The sequence below is a fragment of the Engystomops pustulosus genome, chromosome 1, assembly GCF_040894005.1.
Source record: "Engystomops pustulosus chromosome 1, aEngPut4.maternal, whole genome shotgun sequence".
In the NCBI taxonomy this organism is placed as follows: domain Eukaryota; kingdom Metazoa; phylum Chordata; class Amphibia; order Anura; family Leptodactylidae; genus Engystomops; species Engystomops pustulosus.
The window spans coordinates 68,883,149-68,905,769 of NC_092411.1; the positions used below are offsets into that span (position 1 = coordinate 68,883,149).

Genomic DNA, 22,621 nt, shown 5'->3' on the forward strand with positions numbered 1-22,621 from the left:
AGCCGCTGCAGATATCTCTGGACATCTTCCCCCTGTTTTTTTGGGATACCACGAACTCTAATGTTATGGCGACGGCCCCTATTGTCCAGGTCCTCAATATGGCAGTTTAGATCTCTAATGGTTGAGGCTCTGCAGGTCACATTCCATTACAGGGGACTTCTGCAGGAGACATTACATTAAAGGGGTGCTCTACAGGGGACGTTACATTAAGGGGGGCTCTGCAGGGGGCAATACATTAAAGGGGGGCTCTGCAGGGGACATAACATTAATTGGTGGTTCTGCAGTGGAGATTTCATTAAAGGGGGTTCTGCAGCAGACATTACATTAAAGGGGGACTCTGCTGCGGACATTGCATTGAAGGGGGTTACTGCTGTGGATATTTCATTAAATGGAGCTCTGCTAGGACATTACATTACATTAATGAGTAGCGGCAGTATTTTCCTCACTAGGCTTATACTCCAGTCAATAAGTTTTCCCATTTTTCTTGAGGTATAATTAGGCGCTTCGGCTCATACTTACGGTATGTACAGTATGTATCATTTTTTCATCATAGTGAAAAGGCCAAAGACCAGGGGACATTATAGATGTGTGGGGCTATAGAAATAGACGTATTATAGTGTCCCTTTTTCTGTAGACCCTTCTTTTAAGACAAACCAAAAAAAAAATTATCAGGAGGGACTACAGAAAAGGGGACAGCTGCAGGATAGGGGGCTTTTTGGACTGAGAGCTGCTGAAATGCCACATTATGTGGCAGGGAGCATGTATGACCGGCTTCTCTATCAGTTCTGTGATCCATGGGTTCTCCAATTCATTATTACCACTAAGCACAGTATATAACTCTTTGACCGCTCAGTGGGGGTGATTTGGGGGTGGGCGTCTTTCTATAATTTGCCTCAGGCAGCAGAGAGGCTGGGTACACCCCTGGGCAGATGTCCTATCCCTTAAGGAGACGGCACACAGGTGAATCATCATTCACCTAGTCCTTGCTGCTCTCTCCACTATTGTCAATTCTGCAGCGCCACCAGGTCCCGGGCCGCCGCTGTAAGATTGTCCCATCTAATGGCCGTGGTGCTGCAGCGCTGTGCCCTTTAATGGCCACACTGATGCCCCCACCCATATTTCAGATACAACCAGCAGTACCAGGGCAGAATGAGCCTTTGTTATTGACCCTACCTGGCCTAGTACCCGGTTCTTCCCGACACCCCTGGTGACGGTGGGTGCCAGGGTAATTATTTGGGGCTTGGTGGTAACACTAATCCCCAGCCTTAGTAATGGTCGCCGTCTATAAGATAGCGGATATTACTAAGTCTTCAATGTTGTAAAATAACTCACACACAAATGAAAAAATATTTTATTGAAATAAAAACTACCCCAGATCCCTGATTGACCATTTTATTAGATGTTATAAAATCTTCTTCTTGAAAAATAATCCAAAGGGTCCCGAAACCTGTGAAAAAAAATAGAAAACATGAATGTGTATAATAAAAATGAGAGTTATAATTCTACTTATTTGTCCTCCAATACAATGATACCCTCCTGCATGGAAACTTAGAATGGAGTCTCTGCTTTCTTTACATGCGCCACCCAGTGACCATGCAGTGTAAATGCATCCTTTTTACTATAAATAACATCTACCAGATTTACTGATGTTAGACTTTCCAAACTTACATGTTCGTTGTTTAGCAAAGTTACTGGTTAATTTAATTGTGGATGACAAATGAGGACTTTTGTGGGGGGGAGGGGCCATGTTTCAATTTTTTACCTCAGGTGGCAAAAAGGCCAGAATCGTCCCTGTTCATACCACACCATACATGCGCAGAGTTTCCAAACACAAACGATAGAGGTAAGCTAGGATCAGGAATAATAAAACTTTTTTATTTTGTTTGAGGGACCATTTTTTAAATCAAATATGGGTTGCCTACTTCAAAGGGTGCATTCACACGTACGCTGGAGAGAAGGAGAAGGTGACCCCTCCCCGCTCCATAGGAAACTGCGACTGTGGTGCCCGTACCATTGCGGTTCCACCATTGCCATCTATAGGGACGTGTATGCGGGCGCAAACTTGCGGCAGCATATACGTCCCCATACACGGGCGTCTAAATGTAACCAAAGGGTTTTACTGTATTTTCACAGTAGTATGTCAATATTATTTAGTAGAGTCTAGAACAGCGGTTTTCAACCTGTGGGTCATTTGGAGGTTGGAAATATGTTTTTCGATGCTCTTTGGGACTGAGACACCACTCACCTATTGAATAATTAAATGTATGTGCATCTTTAAGACTATGTACATTTGATCCAAAAGGTACTGCACAGTTACACCTGTACATGCCATCTACCAGACACCGACAACATAATGAAGCACCCGGCTGCCAGCGTCCTTAGGCTACATATTCACACTGCTGTTGCCCGCCGTATCACAGCACGGCGGCCACACCGCAGTGCCGGGGAGAGGAGGAGGGGGAGAGAGATGCTCACCCCCGCCCCTCTCCATAGGAATATGTGGCGCACGGCGCCGTATTCCAGAGAAAGATAGGACATGTCCTATCTTTCTACAGGGTACGGAGCAGTACAGTACCACACGCGTCCGGCACTGTACCACTCCCGTTGGGCACCACTGTACCACTCCTGTTGGGCGCCGTGCGCCCATTGTCATCTATGGGGGACGTATATCGGCCGTATATACGCCCCCCATACGGCAATGTGAATGTTGCCTTACAGAGGAGAGCCACAGAAGACCGGAAAGGCTACAGGAGCGCAGGTAGGTAATTGCTTTTGACTTCTGAGAGGCATCACTGTGACTGCTGGCTACTGGGAGCATCCCTGCTGTGGATGCTGGGGGCATCCCTTCTGTGGCTATTGGGAGCATCCCTGCTGTGGATGCTGGGGGCATCCCTGCTGTGGCTGCTGGGGACATGCCCAGTATGGCTACTCGGGGAATCCCTGCTGTGGCTGTTGGCGGCATCCCTGCTGTGGCTGCTGGGGACATCCCTGCTGTGGCTGCTGGGGACATCCCTGCTGTGGCTGCTGGGGACAGCCCTGCTGTGGCTGCTGGGGACAGCCCTGTCGTGGCTGCTGGGGACATCCCTGCTGTGGCTGCTGGGGACATCCCTGTTGTGGCTGCTGGGGACAGCCCTGTTGTGGCTGCTGGGGACATCCCTGTTGTGGCTGCTGGGGACAGCCCTGTTGTGGCTGCTGGGGACAGCCCTGCTGTGGCTGCTGGGGACAGCCCTGCTGTGGCTGCTGGGGACATGCCTGCTGTGGCTGCTGGGGACATGCCCAGTATGGCTACTGGGGGAATCCCTGCTGTGGCTGCTAGTGGCATCCCTGCTGTGGCTGCTGGGGACATCCCTGCTGTGGCTGCTGGCGGCATCCCTACTGTGGCTGCTGGGGACAGCCCTGCTGTGGCTGCTGGGGACAGCCCTGCTGTGGCTGCTGGGGACAGCCCTGTTGTGGCTGCTGGGAACATCCCTGCTGTGGCTGCTGGGGACATCCCTACTGTGGCTGCTGGGGACAGCCCTGCTGTGGCTGCTGGGGACAGCCCTGTTGTGGCTGCTGGGGACATCCCTGCTGTGGCTGCTGGGGACATCCCTGTTGTGGCTGCTGGGGACATTCCAGCTGTGGCTGCTGGGGACATCCCTGCTGTGGCTACTGGGGGAATCCCTGTTGTGGCTGCTGGAGGCATCCCTGCTGTGGCTGCTGGGGACAGCCCTGCTGTGGCTGCTGGGGACATCCCTGCTGTGGCTGCTGGGGACAGCCCTGCTGTGGCTGCTGGGGACAGCCCTGCTGTGGCTGCTGGGGACATCCCTGCTGTGGCTGCTGGGGACATCCCTGCTGTGGCTGCTGGGGACATCCCTGTTGTGGCTGCTGGGGACAGCCCTGTTGTGGCTGCTGGGGACAGCCCTGTTGTGGCTGCTGGGGACATCCCTGTTGTGGCTGCTGGGGACAGCCCTGTTGTGGCTGCTGGGGACATTCCAGCTGTGGCTGCTGGGGACATCCCTGCTGTGGCTACTGGGGACATGCCTGCTGTGGCTGCTGGGGACATGCCCAGTATGGCTACTGGGGGAATCCCTGCTGTGGCTGCTAGTGGCATCCCTGCTGTGGCTGCTGGGGACATCCCTGCTGTGGCTGCTGGGGACAGCAGTGCTGTGGCTGCTGGGGACATGCCTGCTGTGGCTGCTGGGGACATGCCCAGTATGGCTACTGGGGGAATCCCTGCTGTGGCTGCTAGTGGCATCCCTGCTGTGGTTGCTGGGGACATCCCTGCTGTGGCTGCTGGCGGCATCCCTACTGTGGCTGCTGGGGACAGCCCTGCTGTGGCTGCTGGGGACAGCCCTGCTGTGGCTGCTGGGGACAGCCCTGCTGTGGCTGCTGGGAACATCCCTGCTTTGGCTGCTGGGGACATCCCTACTGTGGCTGCTGGGGACAGCCCTGCTGTGGCTGCTGGGGACAGCCCTGTTGTGGCTGCTGGGGACATCCCTGCTGTGGCTGCTGGGGACATCCCTGTTGTGGCTGCTGGGGACATTCCAGCTGTGGCTGCTGGGGACATCCCTGCTGTGGCTACTGGGGGAATCCCTGTTGTGGCTGCTGGAGGCATCCCTGCTGTGGCTGCTGGGGACAGCCCTGCTGTGGCTGCTGGGGACATCCCTGCTGTGGCTGCTGGGGACAGCCCTGCTGTGGCTGCTGGGGACATCCCTGCTGTGGCTGCTGGGGACATCCCTGCTGTGGCTGCTGGGGACATCCCTGTTGTGGCTGCTGGGGACAGCCCTGTTGTGGCTGCTGGGGACATCCCTGTTGTGGCTGCTGGGGACAGCCCTGTTGTGGCTGCTGGGGACAGCCCTGTTGTGGCTGCTGGGGACAGCCCTGTTGTGGCTGCTGGGGACATTCCAGCTGTGGCTGCTGGGGACATCCCTGCTGTGGCTACTGGCGGAATCCCTGTTGTGGCTGCAGGAGGCATCCATGCTGTGGCTGCTGGGGACAGCCCTGCTGTGGCTGCTGGGGACATGCCTGCTGTGGCTGCTGGGGACATGCCCAGTATGGCTACTGGGGGAATCCCTGCTGTGGCTGCTAGTGGCATCCCTGCTGTGGCTGCTGGGAACATCCCTGCTTTGGCTGCTGGGGACATCCCTACTGTGGCTGCTGGGGACAGCCCTGCTGTGGCTGCTGGGGACAGCCCTGTTGTGGCTGCTGGGGACATCCCTGCTGTGGCTGCTGGGGACATCCCTGTTGTGGCTGCTGGGGACATTCCAGCTGTGGCTGCTGGGGACATCCCTGCTGTGGCTACTGGGGGAATCCCTGTTGTGGCTGCTGGAGGCATCCCTGCTGTGGCTGCTGGGGACAGCCCTGCTGTGGCTGCTGGGGACATCCCTGCTGTGGCTGCTGGGGACAGCCCTGCTGTGGCTGCTGGGGACATCCCTGCTGTGGCTGCTGGGGACATCCCTGCTGTGGCTGCTGGGGACATCCCTGTTGTGGCTGCTGGGGACAGCCCTGTTGTGGCTGCTGGGGACATCCCTGTTGTGGCTGCTGGGGACAGCCCTGTTGTGGCTGCTGGGGACAGCCCTGTTGTGGCTGCTGGGGACAGCCCTGTTGTGGCTGCTGGGGACATTCCAGCTGTGGCTGCTGGGGACATCCCTGCTGTGGCTACTGGCGGAATCCCTGTTGTGGCTGCAGGAGGCATCCATGCTGTGGCTGCTGGGGACAGCCCTGCTGTGGCTGCTGGGGACATGCCTGCTGTGGCTGCTGGGGACATGCCCAGTATGGCTACTGGGGGAATCCCTGCTGTGGCTGCTAGTGGCATCCCTGCTGTGGCTGCTGGGGACATCCCTGCTGTGGCTGCTGGGGACAGCCCTGCTGTGGCTGCTGGGGACAGCCCTGCTGTGGCTGCTGGGGACATGCCCAGTATGGCTACTGGGGGAATCCCTGCTGTGGCTGCTAGTGGCATCCCTGCTGTGGCTGCTGGGGACATCCCTGCTGTGGCTGCTGGCGGCATCCCTACTGTGGCTGCTGGGGACAGCCCTGCTGTGGCTGCTGGGGACAGCCCTGTTGTGGCTGCTGGGAACATCCCTGCTTTGGCTGCTGGGGGCATCCCTACTGTGGCTGCTGGGGACAGCCCTGCTGTGGCTGCTGGGGACAGCCCTGTTGTGGCTGCTGGGGACAGCCCTGCTGTGGCTGCTGGGGACAGCCCTGTTGTGGCTGCTGGGGACATTCCAGCTGTGGCTGCTGGGGACATCCCTGCTGTGGCTACTGGGGGAATCCCTGTTGTGGCTGCTGGAGGCATCCCTGCTGTGGCTGCTGGGGACAGCCCTGCTGTGGCTGCTGGGGACATGCCTGCTGTGGCTGCTGGGGACATGCCCAGTATGGCTACTGGGGGAATCCCTGTTGTGGCTGCTGGGAACATCCCTGCTGTGGCTGCTGGCGGCATCCCTACTGTGGCTGCTGGGGACAGCCCTGCTGTGGCTGCTGGGGACAGCCCTGTTGTGGCTGCTGGGGACAGCCCTGTTGTGGCTGCTGGGGGCATCCTTGCTGTGGCTGCATTTATGATTCATAACAGTAACAAAATTACAGTTATGGAGTAGCAACGAAAAATATTTTATAGTTGGGGGTCACCACAATATAATGAACTGTATAAAAGGGTTGTGGCATTAGGACGGTTGAGAACCGCTGCCTTTAAGTAAAGCTACAGGCGACAGGCTCATAAGCCACAGATACTTTAGAATTGGGCCTGTCTCTAGCTGCCACTATACATACAGTGTCCCACGTGGAGGATTCTGGTGGTGACCTTACAGCGATCCGCCTCCCCCTAGTGACACATAAAGGACATGTCCTGATGGGGGAGCTCCAGAGGACTGGCGCCTCCTGGCGGTTCCTCCGCAGACCTTCGTACATGAAACAATAGAAAGTGGAAGCTGTGGCCCTGATCCTGCGATCTCCAGCACAACACACACCCTAGAACCATCCGTCTACGTCACTGTGTGGGCGTTGTCGAGGGCCGGTCATCTAGGCGGCCAATCACGCACAAGACCCCTCCCCACTTGCCATATTTTGGTGTAGAGCAGGTTGCGATAGGGTGGAAGATGCGTGACGTCAGTGAGGCCCCCGTGAGCCCGGCCTCGCCAGTGACAATAACGCAGCGAGAAATCGGTTCGGTGGACGGGGATGTCCCGGTGCTGGGCGCCGGAAGGATGATGATGGCTAAGGCGCTGCCCATGCGCTTGGCGCATGCTGCTGTCATGGTGAAGCAGGAACAGGACGATGACTCGGACCTGGACGAACCCAACTTACTGCTCAAGAAGCTGGACAGCACCGAGGCGCAGATTATCCACAGCGGCCACTTCATGGTGTCCTCCCCGCACAGCGAGCACCCGCCCAAGAAGGGATACGACTTCGACACGGTGAATGAGAAGGCCTGCCAGACGTACAGCTTCGGCAAGACCAGCACATGCCATCTGTCAATAGACGCGTCCCTCACCAAACTTCTGGAGTGCATGACACTGGCGTACAGGTAAGTGGACACAGAGCCAGGGGTCTGCCCAGTGCAGGGTGGTCCATAACTATTACATTAATGGTGGCCAGGTGTAGTGCAGCATTGAACTATTGTATTCCCTGTACCATCACCGACCTATTGTATTCCCTGTCTGGACCCATGTATGATCACCAACCCATTGTATTCCCTGTCCGGACCCCCACACACCCGCCAACCCATTGTATTCCCTGTCCGGACCCCCACACACCCGCCGACCCATTGTATTCCCTGTCCGGACCCCCACACACCCGCCGACCCATTGTATTCCCTGTCCGGACCCCCACACACCCGCCGACCCATTGTATTCCCTGTCCGGACCCCCACACACCCGCCGACCCATTGTATTCCCTATACTCTTTTATACAGGGCAGATTCTGCTATAAAATTCCAAAATTTCCAGCCATGTCAATTTCTATTCTGGTTTTTACCTTTTGTAATGCATAGTATGAATTCTATTTCTATCCTAACACAAGCAATAGATGAGAATGCTTTAGATTTGCACGCAACAAATTGTCCTAGGTGTATGTTCAACTTTTGCATTGATTTCAGTCTGTCCAGAAAAAGTGGCCAGCACATGGACGGCTGTGGCAGAACGGAGACCTGTGTGAAACTAGAATTGGGTCATGAAGAATACTGCCAAAACCGATCAGTGTGGTTAGAGCAGGAAAGGCTTACTCTTAGAATGATGCTATATAAAGATTATTCTATTTTGTAACCCTTTACAAAACATGGGGTACAGCTATAATAATGGGTGTACATTACAGAGCAATATAATGCAGTTTAAACATTCTGTCCCTGCTCACAATTGCTTACAATCTGAGGTTTCCTTGTGCAGATATTTAGTCATGTCCTGCCCCTGCGCCCATAGAAGTCCGTTCAGTTTTTGACTGGTTGCTTTTATCAAAGGGAACTAAATAAGAGGATGAGATTGACCAGTGGCCATGACCTAGCTTTACACGGACCTAATATTGTGCTCAGCACATAGTTCTGATGACCCATATCAAATTGTGTCTGAAGCCGTGCGTTTGAATTAATCCACTCACACTGACACATGTAACTGTAGTAAAAGCTCCTATAAACTATACACTTGTCTTCCTTATTACTTTCTACCAGCATGACCGTCCCTCTGTCGGACAACGTATGGAAACATTGCTCCATATAAACCGGAGATCAAAATAACATAGTTTATATCTTATGGATATGGGGAAATTTACATGTAGCTATACAATTTACTGCTTCCAGTGTCCTTCATCTCATTGTTGGTGGTATAGACAATGTCCCGTTCATGTTCTGGGTATGTTGAGACTGAAATTTCAGTAGCCTTCATAGGCTAGCCGATGGACGGCTGTTTGTTTTCAATGGTGAAATCTCAAATTCACCAGAAAAATAGTGCAGCTGTTGGCCAGCAGACAGTTTTGTTGTGTGCAGTTACCGCACATTTATACAAAGCAGATTTGTGCGGTCCTATCATCGAGACTGGCTTACTGTGTATTGTGCAATATTGGTCCACTGTGTGAGATTCGGTAGAATAGGACCTGCTCTATAATTTGCGGTTTGGCCAGTCTGCTCACATGGCACATTGGAAACCACAAGCATGTGACTAGCTGTTGAAGCAATGGCTTGCACTTGTCCCAAATACGTGTTAGTGTGCATATAACCTAACCAAGGTAATCCTCAAAATACAAAATCAAAAACCTACCACACCTCACAATATTTAACACTTCCCTTGTACACTGTTTTTCTTTCAGTGTTTTGTTTCTATTCCTCCCCCAAGACAATTTAGTTGGAGGTATTTATCATTTGGGACTTTTTAGTCTTTGTCTTTGTTTCTCTGTTTCCTGTACTCTAGTATTTGTCTGGGAAAAACTAAAAGTGGGGCCCCAAAATAAAATCCTGAATGTGACTGTTCATAAAATTAAGTGTCTCCTTTTTAGCCCTGCACACTTTGTAGTTTGCCTTACCATACTACTGTTTGTAATCTGTAATATGGGACTGTAGGAGAAATTTATAGGAGATAGAAAGATGATCGTATATATATGATAGATGATAAATGCATAAATATAAAGTCCAGTTCATTATAGATCGATTAATAGATGGATAGATATTCGATCGGAGATGAGTAGATATTCTAAGCATCTTCACCCGGGCATTCAACAAAGGGGTATTAAAAGAGCAATACATCCTCTGCCCACAAAAATCCACATGCAGGGGCCCCTTTATGACAGGGGACCCTGGGCAAATGCCCAGTTTCTGACCCTGGCTGGTTTTCTCAAAAGAAACAGTGTACTGATCAATCTTGCACAAAATTTTATGCATAAATCTGCAGAATTTCGCACACATTTCACCCCGATGTGCAGCATATAGCTCTTTACTCATCATATACATTGCTATAATATAGGTAGCTTATGTAACGAGCTCTACAGTTACTAGAGATCTAGATGCTGGGTCTAGCCACCTTCTTAATCGCCATTATCTTGTGGCTAAATAAAATCCTGACTCTAAGAGCTATGAAGGCTTAAGTTGAAGTGAAGAACCAGTCAGTAAGTTACTGACCACAATCCCAGGTCCATAACCATTCAAGGTAATGGCTATGGATTGAGTTACTATCAAAAGAAATTTGTGAATATAATTTAGAATTGGGGTTTGAGTGTTGGATATTATTTTCACGTCTGGTATGTAAACTGTTACAAAATTTGATGGCACCATAAAGCTTAAATGGCTATATAGTGGGCCTCATTGCTCTAGTTTCCAGTTTTACACTGCCCTCGGGTTACCCCTTTTATGGTTGCTGCATCTGAAAATCTGTGTGAAGTCATCCTAAATGGTTTTTATTTTGCTCTCTGTACGTCTGTAAAACTATTGTCTTGGACTCTTTAAGGTGTCTGTAATTTTCTTAATATAGCAACATGATGACTCGGTGGTTAGTAATGTTGCCTTGCAGCTCTTGGATCCTACGTTGTTTAGAGCGACACTCCGACCAATTTTTTTTTTTTCCTTTTAAGTATTGCGTCATTTTCTAAACTGCGGTAATCTGAGTTCACTCACCCCACACTTCTTTTGTGCAATACACACTATACTTAGGTTCCCAATATGATCAGCTAAAGGACTTGCATAGAAAAAAAGGGACTAGTTTTACATCTAGAGGTTACAATTGGTTTGTGTCTGAGAAGTGGATACAGTTTCAGACCATATGTATAACATGAATCTCATAATGGACTACATCTGTTGGTATTTTATAGTTTCCCTTAAGTCTTTTCTAAACTTTCCTATGCGTTACCCTGACTGACTAGAACAAAGAAAGTTCTTTTGTGGTTTTGTATGATCTCCAGTATAACCCAAAGTGCTGCAATTTCCTGCAGCTAAACCCCAAATTATAGGAGTCCGTACGCTATAAAGTTCACAAACCCTACAAGTCTAGTTTTATGCTGCAGTAACTGTTCAGTACCTATAAAATGGTGACCACATGGTTATATCCACTCAGAATATGGAGACCTTGACCTGTCCTGACTCTGGTTACCGTGGAGAACAGCTGAGGATTTCTACACTTTGTGTATGTTTAGTATATTTACTGGCAAACGCTGAGCTCAGGGTTTTATCCTGCTTTCACCTGATCTAATCTCGTTGTGATCATGTTAACATACCATGTAAGTAAGAATGGAGGTCCCTCTCCAATTTTATAAATATGTCAGCAATCGCTTGTGTGTACTGCTGTTCAATTTCATCTCTAAAACCCAGGTCTATCTTGAGAACCGAGGACCTCCAGCCATGTCCAGGGTTCATCAAGGGAGACATTTTCTAGTTGTGTAATTCTTTTTTCTATCCAGGTATAGAGATTTTCTCAGATTGTTGCTTCTTTGTAGGTCTACCTGAATAATTTAGGCCTTTTTGTGCAGTAGTCTTGGATAACTAGGATGCAATTGCACTTGTCTAATAGCAGGGGCGGATTAAGATTGCCATGGGCTCTTGGCTGTATGAATATTATAGTCCTTACAAGACTTGAATTCACTTCCTACTTATGGTGCTAGAATCGATGTTCTTTGGTAATGGAGGGTGCATCCCTTCTACCTAATTTCAATCTGCAGTTTCAGGACCTCTGGAGGTCCTTTAAAGGTCCTGAAATGGCTCGAGAGCAGGAACAGATGTACAAGGAATTCATGGGTGAAGGCCATGGGTGGTTTGGGCTTCCATGGGCCCTGGGCTGTGCCTGTTATAATCCACTACTGGGCTATAGTGCAGTAATAATGCAGTGGACATTGTTTGTTGTGTATTTGGCATTAAAGGCTAAATCCCTGGTTGTGTTTTTTAAGGTCCCCTTCACGAATTGGTCCATTAAATCTAGATATAAAAAATCCACCTGATTGGATACTATATTTTATTAATATTATTAAAAACTGGACTCTGTATCCAAATAGTTCTCAAGTTTTAACAAGCTAACCCTGATGGGGGGTGGGGACAGGTTCTGAAATTGGGCTATAGTACATGTGACATCTTGACACTACTCCTATTATCATAACCAGCCGGAAAGTGTTGTTCTGATAACCCACCTATCTCCACCTGACTGGTTTATGAATCCGTGGGATGCAATCTCAGACGCTGGAGCGTAACTAGTAGAGTCGGGCCCCATAGCAGACTTCTGGAGTGGGCCCCCCTACCTCCTCAGAAAATATATATTTTGTATATTCACACATTTGTACACTAAGACACACACACATTCATGCACTAATATTTACATTTATAAACAGATCTGTCCCAGTAGCTGATGACAACATGGGGGAAGTACAAGGCAGGAATTAAAGATAATAGGTCCCTAGTCCCGTCATTCTGCTGTCAATGCCACATTTCTTATCTGAGCTGCAGCTTCATGTTGTGTTCTGTGGAGGATATGTGTCAGGTCGAATGCTGGGGCCCCCTAACACTGTGGACCCCATAGCAGCTGCTATGGATGCTACCGCTGTAGTCGCGCCCCTGCTCAGAGGTGGACAGGTAGGCACACAGTGTAATTAATACTTGCCTACCTGTGCTCCCAACTGCCAGCTCCTCGACGCTCCGGCGCCCTTCTCCATGACCCAGGCACCGTCGTCATTGCGCAGGTGACTGTGCCTGGGTCATAGAGAGGTGAGGCCATATCTCGCTCCTGAGCCATATGTTCGCTACCCCTGGAGGTTAATGAATATTAATAAAGATCTATACTTTTAGTTTTTCCATCAGGCAATTTTACTATTAAGACATTTGACATTGGGAGCCTATACCACACTTTACTAACATTTTAATTTGTTTTCTAGAGCAAAATATGGACCAATAACAAACCTATTTCCCAGACTGTCCATTGCCCTGGGACACACATTCATAGATTCATAGATGACTATTATTCCTGCAGTTGTCCTCACCCCACATACAACTATCTTGTACATAACATTTGATTACATTATAGGACAGTATTCATACAGAGCCTGGGTTGCAGTGCTTACATCTTTACACTTTATACATTTTTAGAGTTGTGTTTATCCATTTAATTGCAGGGGAAATGTTTTTGTTTTTTTTTTTTTTTTCAGATTTTCTTTTTGTTGCATAACTTTTGTTGTTGCAAAATACTTTAGTGTATTTCTATTGTGCAATGCTCGGCAGAGAGTTTCAGACATTTTATGGAAAAATGTAGTGATGGATGTTTCCACTAAGATTTCTGTTGCTAAAGTCATGTTTTTTTTTTTTTTACGGTCCTATATTTGCATGATTTAAAGTGGTAACTACAGGACTAGTTAAAGCTTCTGTTGCCACCTCCATATGACTAGGTAAAGTACATTTGCATATGCCAAGCTTGTAACATAAATATTCAGCTTGGTGATGAACACCATAGGAAAGAGCGTTACCTGGTGCCGGATATTATTCGGACATGTTGGGGGGAGATATTTCATAACTTGGCACAATGTGCAAGATTCATGTTTTTCCCCCGCCACGCAGTATATCAATGTAAGATTGTAGGACCTGTAGTAGAATTGTTCTATAATCTGCGCCGGGATCTGGGCAGAGGCTAATGCGACAGGCCGGAGCTGCTTTGCCCACCAAGTACAATGAATGGAGAAATGCTTTCAATTCTGGGTGATGCACAAAGTATGAAAAATGCCACCCATTTTAATGAAGTGGCTTGAACCGCGCTCACACACTGCATTTGATTTGTGTCTTCAAACTTAATGCAAGCGCTATGAGGAGGAGCTCTTCCCAATGCGGAATTTAATTAGACTTAAATGCTTGTGATCTGTTTCTTTGTATTGTTTACCAGCAAAACATGTGTTACTTGTTCCCGAACAAATGCAACATCTAAACGTGGCCTAAGGCCGGCAGCACACGTGGCGTTTTCTAGCCGTTTTTGACCTGTTAATTGGTAAAACCGGTCAAAAATGGATGCGTTTTCAAAAAACTGCCGCAAAACGGGTTCAAAACGCCACATGTGCCGCCGACCTAAGGGTGATGCGTTTTCAGTCTGTTTAAAAACACATGCGTTTTTTTTTTTTTTTTTTTTTTTACCTTTTACCATGTGTTTGGCTGCTTACAACCTGTTTATTTTAATGGATAAACCGGTTCAAAGCAGCCAAAAGCATGTTAAACAGTAAAAAACAGATGCTTTAAAATGGTCCAAAAATGGAACATGTGGCATCATCCTTAGATGAAGCCTAAGGTACTTGGCCCCACAGCTAAAAGCCTAAGCTTTTTTTAATTTTTTAAATTTATTTTTACCAATTCTTGGTGCCTGCTTACCACATGAACACTGGGACTCATTGCTTTCTGTTATAGAGGCACACTGGAGTTTCTCTTGTACTGATTGTCCCAACCACCTAAAATACAGTGTTAAAACTTGCTATCATACTCTTGTGTATTATGAGAAAAGAGAAAATCCCAATATTTTGTGTGTTTAGGATGCCTATGTGATAAGGGGGTTGTCCAGTTTTTGGAAATGTGAGCTCATATTCTGGGCTGGGGTTTGTTGATAATCTGTGTGATCTCTGTACCGATCACTGGCCTTAGTGTTGTAGTATCATTTGTACACGGACCTCATTTATTTAGAGCTGATCTGAATATTTGCTGATGAATGCAAACTCTAGAACCCCAATTGATCATGAGAATTGGTTTCGTTTTCAGTGTTCTGTTCAAGTTCTATGGTCTTGATAAGGATGGCCGATAATAACCTTGGGCGAGCTTTGGTTGTCTAATAGCCAGTGAAAATGCATGGGGGAGCCTGGTTCCTTGTTTTGTGATCAGTGTTATATTTGGATAGGTATATTTTTCCTAAACAATAAGATATTTATGTAAATGTATGGCTTAAATTTATTTTCTCTGGGTTAAATTGGAGGGGAAGCTTGTCTACTTTATCTTACTTGAGTTGCAGGCATGCTTTGTGAACATGTACATGACCTGATTTCTGCATGGGTTTATTCTGGACAGATTATTTCTTATTTATGGTTTATTATAATTCGGTTGCTGTCTGTGGCGTCAGGAAAATCTTTCTGTTTGTGCAGGATGAGTGAATAAGCAGGACTTGTGAGCCGGATAATTCTGTCTTTCTTCTAAAGTGCCCAGCAACAGCTGTTTTAAGTTCCTGTATTAGGTGGCGTGTTGTTTTCTGTGGGTTTAGCACAAACAAGCCGCGTGTGCCAGGCATGTCTTCAGGGATTAGTGCTCTGTCACTCCGGCTCTTCTATTAAATGGGTCTTCCCATATCTGTGACTGCATAAATCCTCACCCCAGGGGAGATCAGCACTACCTCTACCCCTTGTGGCCTGTCTGCCTGCTGTATTCCCATCCTGGCTTTTTCAGGTCATGACCTCTGCAGACCGTTTTGCAAAAGTTTTTTTTTTTTTTTTTTTTTTTTTTTTTTTTTGGAGATTCCGTAAATGTTCCGTAAATCAAATATCTGTCTTTTCTAGGCACTAGGACAGTACGTGACTGCTGGAGAAATGTTTCAAGGAAGTTGAATAAATAGTTAAATAAATGTATTTTAGTGAAATCTGGCCATGTAACATGTATTTAACAAGTGTCTGAGACACATTTGTGGTGCACACTGCACTATACCTGACGCAACACAAATTTCGCCACTAAAATGGGCGTTCTGGTGTCGGTCCGCGAGTTACATTAGGGGCGGCACGGTGGCTGAGTGAGTAGCACATCTGCCTTGCAGCACTGGGGTCCTGGGTTCGAATCCCACTCAGGTCAACATCTGCAAAGAGTTTGTATGTTCTCTCCGTGTTTGCGTGGGTTTCCTCCGGGTACTCCGGTTTCCTCCCACACTTCAAAACATACTGTTAGGTTGTTTAGATTGTGAGCCCCATGGGGACAGGGACCAATTTGACATGCCTGTGCAGCGCTGCGTAATCTGTGTGCGCTATATAAATAAAGAATTATTTAAAAAAAAAAAAAAAAAAAAAAAGAATTATTTATTTACATTCAACATGCAAAGTCCGACAGAAGTTTGTTGTACATCCCATGTTAAAGGTGCACCCAAAAAAATGGTACTCTGTCGGAGCAGTGCCAGTATTATAAGGGCTTATTCGGACGTTTTATTCAGTGTTATATTTAACTTTATTTACACTTGTGCTGTTCTGTATATGTTAAAAGGTGCCAATATTCAGTCTTTTGTAGTAGAGAGAACAAGGAGGAAGCGCTAATGCTGTTACGTCATTAGAGCCAAAAGGTTAAGTGAGGGTGAAAACGTGCTCACCTTCTGCGGTGATGCTGTGGATCGGCACAATGCTATTTTGAACTTCAATAAGGTGCTGACTGGTGCTGCCATCAGATAGGGGACACCTGTTTACAGTAGCCAAACTGAACAGGATAGTTCAAAAAAATATCTGGTTGTGGACTAATCGAATGGCACACTCATAGGTTTAGTGATGGGACTTTATAGTCATTTTTTTTTTCTCTAAATCCTGGTATGTTTCCTAAAATATCTACTCTAGAACATCTTTACTTAGAGCTGTGTGTTCTGCACAACAATATGTAACCAAATTGAAAACTGAATGTTTTCCAGTTTTTTTTTGTTTTTTTTTTCCATTCACGATCTGACCCTGACACCACTGTAGGGATAATACTCTTCAACTGGTAATGCCCAGATGTCAATCTATTTAGAACTTTCTGAGAGAATAAATAGGAATGGCAAAAATGAAAGTTCTTGATAATTATAGCTCATTTATTTTGTTCAATGGGTAGTAGAAATATTTACTAAAGCGAACCTATAAGTATAGGTGAAAGGAGTTGTATCCTGTTCCTTCAGGTCAACATCTGCAAAGATTTTTTATGTTTTCTCCGTGTTTGCGTGGGTTTCCTCTGGGCCCTCCGGTTTCCTCCTACACTCCAAAACATACTGGTAGGTTGTTTAAATTGTGATCCCCATGGAGACGGGGAACAATTTGTCATGCTTTGCGCTGCGTAATCTGTGTGCGTTATATAAATTAAGAATTATTATTATTTATTTTGGGGTATATGAGCAGCTTGTGATCCCCTCTGAGACACCGTAGAGAACCACTTGTGAGAGAAATGAGTGCAGATATTACATTGCCTTCATTTTCACTGGCCACAATGCTACACAACAAACCTGAAAGGACTGAGAATGGGGGGAAAACCTATTTTGTGCCGTTTTAAAATCCTCCCCACAACTAGGACTCTCTACTACCACTTGATATGTTGTCTTCTAAGTTGTCCAACTATCCGGTTCATTTGTGACTCACGTTTTGTGCAGCCTGACTTTTGTGACTTCTAGTGGGTGTTACCAGAACAGATCTATAGATTGTGCACACAGATATAAAATGGGTGGAAGCAATGAATTCATGCAAGTTTCAACAGCTGAAAAAATAAAAAATAATCTCCTTATCTGCTGATGGCAGATGCTCTACTCCATGTAAGATCAGTATTTATAACTCAAGATTTTGTAACACAACTTTAAAAACCTTGGCAAAGGAATGATCTCCGTGTGTCCACGTTGTATACCTATATATTACGTTCTATCTGCTGACTGTAGTTGTTTAGAGTTAACCGGAGCGTCCCAAACATTTTCCGCACTGTGAACATGTGCTGAGATGGACTCAGCAGTTTCATGGTGGGACATGGGAACCTATTGAAGGCCGCTGAGTCGGACGTGTAATTGGTTGTGACTACTGACCTTCTGACTACTTCTACAATGATGTACAACTACTGGGACTGTATTTCTAATCTGTTAACATGGTTTTATTATGTACTAGTGAAGTAGTTGTGCACATGACATATTTTTATCTTATGCTGTGTTTACAACGAAAACAATCCTGTTTGCAAGGATCTGGATTTTTTATATTTTGCTGATTTTTATTTCTTTTCTTTGTGCCAGCATGACATAAGGTGTGAGAACCACAGTGGTGCGGAAAATACAGTGACACTTCTAAATAAAATTGTTCCTAAAACATGTCCTTAATATTACAGTTTTGTTGAAGTATAGTCTGTATAGCAGTTCACATTCCAGCTTGTCATGTCAAAATGTGTGTATATCATGAGTTTCTGCTCTTTCTGTTACAGTTCTTGAATGTGGATTTTCTGTGTGCAGTTTTCCAACCTCTTTTCACCTCCAATATAACCTCGTTCTCTTGATAAATCCATATCAAAACCTAGGTCGTTGCAGATTTCTTGTAGATTTTCATTTGTCAGTAGACTGTCCCAACTTATAAAACTATTCCCAATCCTCTGGGTGGTTAATGGCTATTTATTTTAGGACTCCCCCAGCAACAAGGAGTCTCGCTGTTGGGTGGTACAGCAGGCTGAACATGCACCTTGCCACCCTATTGATGACCAGCCGATCCCAGAATGGTATACAGGCGGTCCCCTACTTAAGGACAACCGACTTAAAGACTACCGCAAGTTAAAGACGGACCCCTCTGCCCCTTGTGACCTCTGGTGAAGCTCTCTGCATGCTATTACTATAGTCTCAGATTGCAATGATCAGCTGTAAAGTGTCTGTAATGAATCTTCATTTATAATCCTTGGTCCAATTACAGCAAACAATTCTGAAACTCCAATTGTCACTGGGGCAAAAAAAAAAATTGTCTAGAACTAAAATAATAAAATATGCAGTTTCTACTTGCATACAAATTCAACTTAAGAACAAACCCAGGGACTGCCTGTATACGGTAAATGCTGAGTACTTTATTTTCCACATTGCACTGCAGTGTCCTCCTTTATACATTTTATAGATTACTTTGGTAAATCTATACAGTAACATTCAAGTGAATGTGAATTTGCCAATGACTTTCTAAATCGGCCACAATTTTTGTATTTTTAATTAAACATTAAAAAGGGGATCACTGTGACGTCATGTGTCATGAGGTCCCCCTGCAGAATGAGCGCTGTACTTGAGGGCTGCTGTGTCTAGCGGCTGATGATCAGTCTGACCGCCTGATCCTGTGACGTCACTGTTTGCATTCAGGTCTACGCACAGCCATAAGAAGTTGTGAGACGGGAGAATATCAGAAGCCTATACTGAAATACTGACCTTCTATTGGGGCGGCACAATGTGGATTTGTTGCTTGTACAGGCCTTAATGTGACCTCTGAACACATCCAAATGTTGACATGTAATTTGTACCAATGATTACAAGTAACATTCTAGTATTTTTGTATTCTAGCTTCATTTCAGATCATGACAACCTTGATGTATGTGTTTGTTTCCGCACTCCGGTAAAGCTTTATCACTTGTGGGTTTAGTACAGGCTGTGATTTCTTGCCAATCCCTGTTAGTGGTGAGTGACAAGTAATTGTTCCATGAAGTGTTCACACTGGAGGCGCGCTGTGATCTCTATGAGGCCACTTGAGCGTTCATCAGTTGTTGTTGTTGTGAAGACAATCCGCACAGTCCTAGTCCCTTGTGACCATATCCGAGGAGATCCAATGTTCTTTATATAATAAAGTGCATAAACGAATGAATACAATATTGATTCCAGCCTGATATTGGGTAAGGGAGAAGAGCCAAAGATACAACTCCGATGACAAGTGGTATTCTGGCCGAGCCATTATTTCTAGGAGGAAATTATAACTGAGATGATGACTTCTTTTTCCACAGACCAGGGCATGCGTGCCAGTTAAACTGGTGATGTGTACCAGTTGTTTGCTATTCTCTTTATTTGCTTGGCTCAGTGGTTAGGATTGTTGCCTTGCAGCACTGGCATCCTGATGGCGAATTTACATTGTATTCCCAACCAGGAACTGTAACTAATGACAGTCTGTAAAGCCCTGCGAATATGATGGCAGTAAATGAGAAATAATATTAGTGTCCCTCTATTTCTTGGTCTTGTGGGACATCATTGTGTAAATACAACCTGAATCATTAACCAAAGCAAAGTTAAAACCTTTGAGCCATCCTGGTCTGGGAGAAGTAGAAGGTGAAGTCCTTTTATAATGGAAATGTGTATGACTTGACCTGTGGTAAAACATTAGCAGAGGGCCTACTATCTAAAGGAGGTCATGTTCAGAGCTTTCAGCATGTCCCGTGCTGTTCTTGTAGTAACTGTTGAGTTATACATTATCAATTTTATTTACTCACTATAAATGTAAAATCTGCAGATTGAATCAATATGCATCTGATTTAATGTGTAGAGCAAGTTTGTTCACAGCATGTGAATGGAAATAGTTTTTTGTTTAAAAAAAGGGGAAATGGGGAAACTGCTCAAAGATTGATAAATATATTTGCATACTACAGAAAACTATTCTATTTCTAAGGGTTTTCTAAAATGTAGGGCCTATTATGATGGCCTTTTTGGTTTAACACTTGACTCTTTACCCCTGCCTAATTAGGTCTACTTGTCCAAAACCTATTAGGAAGTAAAAAGGCAGTGCTCAATTCAACCCAGGATAGCCATCGTCTCCTAACAGTCTCCTTGCCCTCTAAGGCTGGTCACTAGGAGGTTAATGAGTTATGTTCAGAGGTGTTAAGGTTTTTAGGCAGTACCACTTGTAATCTTGTGTCTACATGTATTGTCCTTGCAATGTCTTCTTAAGTAGAAATTACACTGCGTCTTGCATTCCTATCACCAAGGACAGATATCTGTGCCCACAGTTTGCCTACAAGGCATTTGCTGATACTAAACAGCAGGTCAAACATGTATAAGATTTAACCCTGTAAGTGATCGGATAGTTCTCTGTATACCCAATTGTTCTATGGGAATATTTTAGCTCCTATATGGTGGGTGTCCTATATATTGGATATACAATCTGAATTATGCAGGGACTTTGTTTTCGGAGATCCCTCTAGGATATTTTTAGACCTGGGCAGAAGGTTTGAAGAATATGATCCTAAGGGAAGAGCAGCAGGGAAGATGATAGTGTCAATTCCTAAATTTAGATTGAGACTTCTCCCCTTGTTTCTAACACTGTGTTACCTTTGATATTTTCATAGCTGTACTTATGTCATATATAGGTTGCTGGCATTTACTCACAAACGTGACATAACTGGATGGGCCTGGATAAACATAGATCCCCTTCTTCCTAGTTGGACTACATAAGATTATATGGTCTACAGCTTGCCATTGCTGTTGTCAGCCATAATCCACAACTTTCAATTATATTACATGTAGAAGACAGAAATGTCCTTGTCCCTTTTATTTCTTAATGTAGTTTACCAAGAGTTTTTGTTTACCTACATTAAGGATAGATGATCAATGATGAAATAGATGGTTCTGGCACCCCCAACAATTTAGCAGTTTGAAGCCGAAGTACCGATTGTGCTTTCTAGACCTGTGACTTCATGTTCATTGGGCACACGGCCTGATTGTAGTTCAGTCCTATTAGAGTGAATTGGATTGAGTCGCAATACCAAGCACAGCCACTATAAAATGTAATGCATTGTGCTCTATACTGAGTGAGCAGACCACAGCACAGCTCGTTTTCTGGGTCTTGCAGCAGTACCCGGGACCTGAGCCCCACTGATCTGATATTGATCATCTTTTCTAAGGTTAGGTTATAAGTAATGAAAACTAATACGGTTTTCCCAGTCCTAGACTACTTTTACATATTCATGTAACTTGAGAGATCTGATTACCATTCAGGAACAATTTTACTGAATATTGAGTTGGGTTTCTGATGTGTAAGCTCACAGACCACAAACAGTCCAGTGGACCTTTGTAACGCGTGTGTCAATCAATGACTATATTACTAAGACTTCCTGGGCCTGTAACATGGGCTAGGAAAAGAACCTCCTCCATAATTCGTGGCCTGGGCAGTCGTCTGATGCCTGGGCCATGGAAACAACGGTAGTGTTTATGAGCCCTAAAGATGTTGCTGTGGAAGAATCATGAAAACTACTGGAAATATAACATTTGTTGCCCATTAACATCTAAACGGCAAAGCTGTAATTTTTTTGAGGACCAAGTGCAAAATGTGAGCTGCCCTGTGATAGGTTGCTTTGTACATCTAAGCAGCTCTTGCGTTTGGAGGAGTCTCTGGTGTTCCTGATATGAGCTTATTCTTTGTATGTGAAGGGGTTTCATGACTTTGTTCTAGGATTGGAGTGGATTGTGGCTACGTTGATGTTATGAATGTGAAGGGCCGTGGGAGCGCAGTTTTGCTTATTGAGTGTCTGTCCAACTTGGATAAAGGTTAAGCCAGATCTGTCCTAGCTGGATAAGTTCACTGGATAGTTTTTGTTTGATCAAAGGTTAGATCGATTAGTCAATAGCTCTGCTTCCTCCAGATTGCAGCACACTTTCATTACAACAGGTTTGTTTTAGTATTGGTAACTTTGATTTGTCACCATTGATTTAGGTTCAGGTGATTCCAGTGTCCTTTATACTTTGGCAGGACTGGATGTAATGATAATATTGACTCTTTCAGCTATCTCCCCTATGACCTTAAAAGAAACCTACCATGAGGAATCTATCAGAAGTAGATTTGGTAGATTCCTCCTGCCTGCGTCTGTTCTAATCCGTAATTCAATAATCCTCAAACCTAACTTGTTAAAAAAACCAAAACTTTATTTTGGTAATATGTAAATTAAATTCAGAGGCTACTGGGGCATGTGTATACTAGCCTGAAGGTGGTGTTCTACTCTCCAGTAGCCTCTGCAGTTAATTGACATATTACTAAAATTAGTTTTTTTTTT

At 45.7% G+C, this 22,621-nt stretch overlaps 1 protein-coding gene across 1 annotated transcript in view; it reads left to right on the forward strand.

The window, feature by feature from the left end:
- The first annotated feature begins 6,714 nt into the window (after positions 1-6,714).
- MLXIP (MLX interacting protein) overlaps positions 6,715-22,621 on the forward strand; it is a 42,007-nt gene continuing 26,100 nt past the window's right edge. The window contains exon 1 of the mRNA XM_072143750.1: positions 6,715-7,498. Coding sequence (XP_071999851.1) covers positions 7,071-7,498 — 428 coding nt within the window. The 5' untranslated portion in view covers positions 6,715-7,070. The remainder of the gene's footprint in view (positions 7,499-22,621) is intronic.